The sequence below is a fragment of the Electrophorus electricus genome, unplaced genomic scaffold (assembly GCF_041902795.1).
Source record: "Electrophorus electricus isolate QZ-2024a unplaced genomic scaffold, ASM4190279v1 Scaffold38, whole genome shotgun sequence".
Lineage (NCBI taxonomy): Eukaryota > Metazoa > Chordata > Actinopteri > Gymnotiformes > Gymnotidae > Electrophorus > Electrophorus electricus.
Window position 1 is genome coordinate 1,009,316 of NW_027658671.1, and position 8,801 is coordinate 1,018,116.

Genomic DNA, 8,801 nt, shown 5'->3' on the forward strand with positions numbered 1-8,801 from the left:
TAAGAATTGTTGATAACTCCTTCTTGATGTCCTCTTTCTCCAGGTACTCCTGCAGGTTAGCAATCTCTGCCAACCGCCTGAGGGCAGAAGAGACGTGGTGTGAAGCGTAGCCTGCTGTTAAAGGCTACAGATATAGTACATCTCTGAAGCTAACAGAGCTTATTATATGAAGCCTTATAGAGGTAATTTGGAATGATCTCTTTCTCTTAAGCATCTGAGGTGGTAAAGACGCTGACGAGCCTTCTTTGCCAGGCAGTCGGTGTGGCGGGACCAGGACAGGTCCTGCGAGATGTGAACTCCAAGGTACCTGAAACTGTCTACTCTCTCCACCGTGGTTCCATTGATCCTCACAGGTTGGTAGTGCCGCTCCTGCTTCTTGCTGCAGTCCACAATCAGCTCCTTTGTCTGGCTGATGTTAAGGAGGAGATTATTTTCCTGGCACCAGCTCTCCAGGTGTTTAATCTCCTCCAGGTAGGCCCTCTTGTCATATGGATGCAATCCTGGATCCTCCAACTTAGTAGTGAGTCTGGAGGGGATGAGGGTATTAAATGCTGAACTGTAGTTGACAAACAGCATTTTAACATAATTACCCCTCCCTTTGTCCAGGTGGGTCAGTGTGGTGTGGAGCAGATGTGCAATTGCATCATCAGTGGAGCGGTTGTGGCGGTATGCAAACTGCAGTGGGTCCATGGAGGCTGGCAGTGAAGAGGTGATGAAGTCTCTGACTACCTTTTCAAAACACTTCATCACGACTGATGTGAGGGCAATGGGGTGGTAGTCATTGAGGCCAGAGGGTCGAGCTTTCTTTGGGACGTGGACGATGGTGGATCACTTGAAGCTGGATGGGACGATACCGAGCATCAGGGAGAGGTTGAAGATGTCAATGAATACCAGGGCTAGCTGGTCTGCGCAGGCTTTGAGGACTCTACCGCCGCCTTCCTGGTATTCACCCTTTTAAATACTCTCCTCACGTCACTCTCCATGATGATGAGAGGGCGCTGGCTTATGATGGGCTCTGCGCATGTTGGCTGCTCCGATAGCACCATTAGCATTGTTAGCGCTAGCGCTGTTAGCATTAGCACTGCTAGATGTAGCCTCGAAGCAAGCGAAGGACATGTTTAGCTCATTCACCAGAGACTCATCTGCACTCATCAGTCCGCAGGGTGGGCTTCTGTAGTCCGTGATCATCCATATTCCCTGCCACAGGGATCTAGAGCCACTCTGCTGGAACTATGTCTCTAGTTTCCTCCCATAGCACTGCTTCACCTCCCTCACTGCCCTGCACACTCTGTATGCCACAGACTTGTACTCCTCCATGTTCCCACTGATGATCCCCGCGTTGCAGGTGGCAGTGTGAGAGTTCAGAGCCTCGTGGATGGTTTTGTCCACCCAGGGCTTCAGGTTGGGAAACTTCTTGATAGTGGCTCTTGGAATCCCAATAAACCCTACTACTGCCTCCATAAATTCGCTGACATCATCATTGCTGCACTGAAACATGTCCCAGTCCATGTCATCCAGAGCGTCCTGCAGAGTAGCCAGCAATTGGTCTGTCCAGCATGTGACCTTCCTCTGAATTGGAGTTTCCCGTTTCAGCTTAGTACCGCTGAGTTCAGCCACGACTCGGTGAAGCAGAGGAGGTTGCAGTCCCGAATGTCCCTCTGGAACTTTATCCTGGCCCGGAGGTCGTCGAGCTTGTTGTCCAGAGACTGGACATTGGCTAGCAGGATGCTAGGTAAGGGAGCTTGGTGTGCCTGAGCCCTCAGCCTGTTCCTGACGGTGGCTCGTTTTCCTCGAGGCCTTTTCCTAATGTCGCGTCTTTTGTTCTCCTTCAGGATCTCCGTCGGCCATCTTGGGTCTGGGGTTAGAGACGGCTTGAGGTGAGTGCTATGTAGACTAAGAGAAATAAGAGCATCTCTGCTGTATGAGATGCGTATCGTGGTGAAGAAAGAAAGAAGGGCTTTATAGATGTCAGGAATAGCAGGAAGAACAAAAAGGGCAAAGAAGATAGCGAAAAGTGACAGGTGTGGATGGAGCAGTCGTGATGGCAGCCGACTTCACTGGTGCCATCTTGAAATAAATATATATTGTACATACGCGTTTACATCCTCATTTCAGTATAAGGCTCAACCTGTTTTGCTTTCTTAGGAAAGAGAAGTTACAGGGACCATGAACCAGGTTACAAGAAACAAGTGGAAACATCATTCACACAGATCAACAATAAAGACAAGGAGAAAACAGGGACTGTAGATCCTGCACTTCATGTTGAACACAGCCTCAGCCAGCTCTTTAACCAGGTTTCATAAAGCATTTGTGTTTTTTAAAAAATCTGACTTATCTATTAGATTAATTTAATGATTTAAGTTTGTGCCCCCAACCTCTTCCTTCAACAAATGTTTTTAAAAAAGAAAAAAAATAAGTTTCTCAAGAAAGGAAGACTTTGTAGTGTTCTTTAAGAGGATGTTCACCTTCTTTCAAAATCACCCTCTTCTAAAAATGACTGGGTGGTGTCTCAGCACCTCACGCAATTTTTACATAAGTGATTTGTGTGTTAAACCAAGTTCAACTAAAACTGCATTGCTCCTTCAGCCTCAATAGAATCACTACAGAGGAACCAACCAACTAAACGAAAACACTTCCCATACACCTTAAAGTGAACACCATTTAGGTAAACATGAGCCAGTTTTAAACAACCCTCAATTCAGAATGAGGACTTCCACACAGTTGTCAGTGTACTTCACAGGTCCCATTTCAAATACAGTCTTATGAAGGTCCATGTGAAAATGTGAACTGTAAACAGTCAGAGTGAATTCTGCTGAACATGCACTAAACCCACACAGCTTTAGACCTCAAGCAGTTTGGACATCCTCATTCTAACTAGTGTAATTGTGGCATACAAGAAAAAGGGGGCCAAAAAAACAAACAAACCAAAGAGCCACCTCACTACAGAGTCCCCTGTTTGTCTAGTGTCCCCTTCAAATTTCACACAGCATTGTTTAACCAACAGAAACCAAGCAGACAGCAGTGTTGCCAACACATTTTATTTAAGAAAGCAGGATTAAGAAGAACCAAGAATAGTTTCAGCATCATTTTGTTGAACAGCATTAGCCTGAGCCTAGTGCTTGACCATCCCACTGAACTGAGTAGGAGGCAGTTGGGGTTTACTGTGGTGGTAGTTGGAGTGACTAGGCAAGTCCTGAGTGAAGCTGTAGCTGCTAGAACCACTGGACACACTTGATGGGGAACCAGTGTAGGGTAACTGCACGTCAGAAGACTGTTGGCCCACATTAAAATCTACAGCAAATACTGGCTGTCTTCTACCTGCCTGCATCACAGCATTCTGTCCCCACCCACTAGAGTAGCTGCCAAGATGCCCTTTGGACAACCCATTCATGCTGGATGGGGTCTGACTTGCTGGGTTGTATTGGTTGAAGGTTACTGTGCGGGAGGCAGTTTGGGGAGGATTTGGGACCCCCTTCTGGGACTGGTCAGTGTGCAATGCAGTCTGGTGGCTCCAAGTTTGGCCCATGCTCCCAACCTGTGAAGGGGAGGCCCTACATGAGCTGCTGCTTTGAGCAGCATCATTGGATCGCTGGCTGGGGGAGGTCATGGCAGAACTTGTACCGGAACCCTGCAACTGGGCCTGGGCAGACTGGTGGCTTCCTGTCTGCCATGTACTCCCAACCTGAGAATGGAGGAACCTAGAGGAGCTGCTTTTTTGTGGAGCATCACTGACAGACTGTTGGCTACTAGATGTCACACCAGAACCAGCACTGGAGCCCTGCATTTGGGACTGGGCAGTCTGTAGTGCAGACTGTTGGCTAGTGGACTGCCACATACCTGTACCCAGCACAGGTCCAGTCTGTATTGAAGCATGATCATAACTAGAGGGCTGGGTTCCTACACTGTGGGTAAGCACAGGTGCATAATAACTGCTGCTTTTTTGCACATCACCAGCTGACTGCTGGTGGGTGGAGCTCAACCTCTGCATTTGAGACTGACCAGCTTGCTGTGCAGACTGCCAGCCAGTGTTCTGCCCTGTGCCTGCACCCTGGACTGGCAGAGGCCCATAGTAGCTGCTTTTTTGTGGAGCATCACTGGCAGACTGTTGGCTAGTAAAGACATTTGAACTCACACTGGAGCCCCGCGTCTGTGATGCAAATGGTTTGCTCGATGTCAGCCATCTACTTGCAGTCTGAGAAGGACCAGACCCACGACAGCTGCCATGTTGCGCTGCATTCTTGACAGGCTGTTGGCTAGTAGAGGTCAAGCCAGAATCCACACAGGAGCCCTGCATTTGGAACTGGGCAGGTTGCATTGCAGACTGCCAGCCAGTGGTCTGCCCTGTACCTGCACCCTGGGCTGGCAAAGGCCCATAGTAGCTGCTTTTTTGTGGAGCATCACTGGCAGACTGTTGGCTTGTAGAGGCAATAGAAGAACCAGCACTGGAGCCCTGCATCTGCAACTGGCTAGTCTGCCCTCTCCATGTCTGCCATCCATTTGCAAACCGAAAAGGAACAGCCCCGCGAGAGCTGCCATGTTGTTCAGTATCCTTGACGGGCTGTCGGCTAGTAGAGGTTACACCAGAACTCCCACTGGCACTTTGGCTAGCTAAGAGTCTGGATTTCAGCTGTGTGTAGCTTTGAGATTGAGGGGAAGGAACACGAGAAGGTTGGACCTTCTTTGAAGGATGGTATGTTGGGTGGCCTGAGGATGGAGCCCTGTAGTCTCCCTGATGGGTAGGAGCAGATTGAACAGACACAGTGTGCATTGTTGAACCAGTATACTGAATTGGGGAACCTTGAGCACTGGATATAGAGTCCAAGCTGCCAGCAGACCCCTGATGCCAGACACCTTGTTGAAACAGACCACTAGAAGTCTGGGGGGTGCCAAAGACATGATTAGCACTCTGCCCCTGAAACTGAATTTCACCATTACCAGAAGAATCCTGCAGTTGAGCTTTGGCTACAAGTCCAGGGAATTGCTGGCCACCTTGGAACACAGACTGGTAATACCCAGCAGAGCCACTTGCAGTCTGTGCACTTGAATCCATTTGACTTCTGGAACCGCTCCTTAAACATCCACCCGCAGTCTGACTGGGTTCCAGGCCTTGCTGAGGGAACACAGAGCTACTTTGCTTAGATGCAACACTGGAAGGAGAGCCCTCCATCTTGGTCAGATAAGGTAGGTAGCCAACTTCTTGGGGCTGAGCCACAGAAGCTGATGTTGCTACACCATACCAATGTGGTGCAGATTTGTTCCACACTTGAAGGGGATGAACAGAGCAGAGATTGCTTAAATTCCTGAATAGACACAAAGCATCACCATTTGTGGTTTGATCTGAACAGTTTCTTACCACCAAGCCCCTCTGCATCCCTCAGCTGAAATATGACAGGGAGGAGTAACCAGAACCTACAAGACAAAAAGGCATTTAAACATGAAAATCAACTCTCTTAAACACATACAAGGTAACACCATAACATAAGCACAGGATATGACTACCTTCTGCTCCACCACATTGTACTGCTAGACATGGGAAACCCCAATACCCAGTTTCATACACCAACCCTTCCCCCTGGGAGAAGCACAGACAGACACAAGATCCCAGTTTGTCTGCATTCCTTTTAAGCCTCTCATTAAAGTTAGCTCATAAGAATCACCTGTTCAAACTCTTTTCAGCCATTATCTAACCAATTAAAGGAACCTACGAGTGAGTACCAAGAGCTAGAAATGATAATGGGCTGATATTAAGCATAACAGTAATATTGCGGTAGTACCAGAGGCTGCATTAATTGTACAGGCCTTAATGTTCACTTCTGGTTTGTTTGTTTCCTTCTCACATGGGTGGAATTGAGTTTGGCTGTTTGTTTGTTGAGCATTTGAATCCATCAAATATCCATGTTTCACTTTATTTTTGTTTAGAAATATTTTGGAGCCATTGTTATTCCTTTCATACATCTAGTCTTGATGAAGGTTAGATGTAGGCTGGAGTTGTGAGGAATACAAAATTATCTTTCAGACACAGAATTATGATCAAAATTATAACAACATGAAGGTTGTTTCTCAAAACGTCCTAACATCCTTTTCAGATAGAATTTTATTTTTCCTTTCCATGAAAATGTATTACATTGATCTTATTAATGTCAGATGGACATGCTTAAACAGAGACACTGCATGGACGTGTCTCTTCACTTTAAACAGAGATAAACATGTAGAAGTGTTCTGTATATTTTACAGGACCTGATAGAGATCTGGTAGGGGAGGGATGTACTGTACAGTTCTGGGTTTGTGGTGGTCCATGCAGAATCCAACAACACTCACCGTCATATCCAACTAACAATGCTTTGATATTTAGTTATATATATTAGAAATCCCACATGAAGTCTAATGCGTCAGTCATTGTAGTGATGCATGTGAACATGTAGAGTAGCAGTTTTAATGTATTGTATGCTCATATAATATCCTGTGTAGCTGTACCTGTTTATGATAAATGGCTTTATTGGTGTTACTTTTAAAAAGTGAAAGATTCTCATTAGTCAGCTTTCATTCACAGCAAGGCATGCACAAGAGGAAGAGTGGCAATAACATATTTTCAGAAAAAAAAAAATTCACCGTGAGAAAATGAATACTAGTCAGATACAAATGTTGAAGAGAGTCCTCAGTCTTTCCTGACAACTACCAATCAGATAAATCACCAATAATCCATTCCTCATTGTTTACTGCTGTTTTTCATGGTCATGCTTTCATTCAAAGGAGAGTGTATGAGGATACCGGTAGGTGAAGGAGAGAGATAGAGCCCATAATGCCATTACACTCGTCTCATCCTGCTGTACACACTCATATAAGCTTCATAGATGCACCGAGAGGCTGTCACTTGTTGACTAAAATATATTTTTCCTGTCCAATCTGGTTCATTGAGAGTAAAAAGGAGGGTATGAAGCCACTAAACAGGACAGGGACAAGTGACAATTTAAGAGATGCCTTAGATGATAATGGAGAGAAGCACCAGAGGAGGGGAGACGGTGGGAGAGCAGAGACAACTGGGAAGGAGATTAGTAGACAGAACGAGAAGAGAGGGGGCTGGAGAGAAGTGGAGAGGTTAAAGTGAGAAGAGATCCTTGATGCACACCCAAATGTACTTGTACATCACTTCCTAAACCTTGGTCACAATATCTGGACTCGTCTTCATACAAATGCATAGATTTCTGAACATTAGTATACTTTGCCCCTCAATTCTCTTATGAGGGAGTGAATTCCCTGTGACCTGTTCAGTTTATGATTATGGCCTTGCTCTGCATGGCAAGTTTTAAAATTATGCTGAGTGGCAATACAGCATCAGATGAGGGGACACTGGTGAAGAGTGAAGAGTAGAGAAAGAAAAGAGACAAGGCATTTGTACACTGCACAAGAGAATTTCATTTCAATACAACTAAATAACCGAGTAATTACAGAACAGTCACCCAGTAGCATTAGATCTGATTTACACTTCAGGTAAAAGGACAGACTCTCATGGTACAATGCAGTACAACGTGGCCAACATTAGTGCAGGCAGCAGGTCACGTAGTCTACAGTTTGTTACATGGAGACGTGTATTCTGTAACGGCCACATCACCTACAGGAGAGAATAAAGGATAACAGGTTCTTATTCATACTACACAGGAGGACATTATAGCACATTTAGTGTAATTATAATTCAGTTCATATGATCTTGTTCCTTAATTACATATTGAAGAGTGACGTGAAATAAGGTTGGTCATTTCTACTTCCAAAAATGACTCATGTAACATCTGTCCCAACCCTCATCTTCCATTATGGAATCTGAGGATAATGGGACTGGTTCTTACTGGGCTGGTAGTAGTTGTAGATCTTCAGCTGGCTTCAGGTTCTGCACCACTATATCCTGCTGGATAACCAGAGTGTAGGTCTCTCCCTTCTTCAGCTCGGGGAAGGGAGACAGCTGTGTCACCATACAAAATCACGTAGACCATTGTTAATGTTTGTCCCAACATACAACACACTGTTCATCTTGCAAGCAAGTTCATCTGAAACTGTTGAACTAGTGAAAGCCTGTTCTTACCCCGTTCAAGTACATGACGACGTTTCTCTCCGTTTGATCCACATGCTTTACAGTGGCATTCTCCTGTAGACAGATTATTTATAAGCAGACCAGCTAATGCATGATGGGTATTTTCAGTGAGGTCAAAGTTACCGCTATAGAGCCAGATACTGGTATCAGTGACCCCTCAACCAGACTGAACCCAGACAGCAGCTTGACCTCAATGACCACCATGTCCGTCTCAGTCCTGTTATCATTATACCCGAAAGACAAATTAAAGCAAAGTCAAAGGGTTACATGGGCAAAGCCATTCTTTCCTCTTGTTCTCTAGTAGAGCTCAGCTGACAGTCACAGTGACCCCCACAGACAGGTTTGGGGCACTGCAGTTTGATGTTGTGTTGAATGAGATACTGAAGGAGGAGAAGTCATTGGGAGGAGGGATGTTGTAGTGCTGGGTGAACTGGAAGAGAAATATTAGTAGCATACAGGATCCCTAGAGTCATTTACACACCCATGAAACTACTCAAAATGGTCTTCAAGCATATCCACACCAAGGTGCCCCATGATCAGCACAGGAAGTGGCACCAGACTAACCTGCACAAACACAAAGCCTTGGCCTGATGCCCTGACATTGTAAACCCCAGTCACTTCTTGCAGCTGGATCTGCTGGTACAGTAGTCTTTTGTTCCGGTACACCATGAACTGGGTCTTCAAGCCGTGCGGCGACGTCACAGTCACCGCAATGGTG

The 8,801-nt window shown here is 45.8% G+C and overlaps 1 protein-coding gene across 1 annotated transcript; it reads right to left on the minus strand.

The window, feature by feature from the left end:
- Positions 1-3,032: 3,032 nt before the first annotated feature.
- On the minus strand, positions 3,033-5,570 carry LOC145655878 (uncharacterized). Its single transcript, XM_081709339.1, has 3 exons — positions 5,500-5,570; positions 5,354-5,409; positions 3,033-5,262 (listed from the first exon to the last, which is right to left on the minus strand). The coding sequence occupies exons 1-3, from the start codon at positions 5,529-5,531 to the stop codon at positions 3,113-3,115; spliced, it is 2,238 nt and encodes a 745-aa protein (XP_081565465.1). The 5' UTR covers positions 5,532-5,570; the 3' UTR covers positions 3,033-3,112.
- Positions 5,571-8,801: the final 3,231 nt, after the last annotated feature.

Bases quoted from the DNA above. Each gene is read 5' to 3' on its own strand.
- LOC145655878 (XM_081709339.1), bottom strand. From the start codon at position 5,531: ATGTCTAGCAGTACAATGTGGTGGAGCAGAAG. The intron at 5,410-5,499 runs GTAGTCATATCC...TTTGTCTTGTAG, and splicing joins ACAATGTGGTGGAGCAGAAG to GTTCTGGTTACTCCTCCCTG. The intron at 5,263-5,353 runs GTAAGAAACTGT...ATCCCCTTCAAG, and splicing joins GGATGCAGAGGGGCTTGGTG to TGTGGAACAAATCTGCACCA.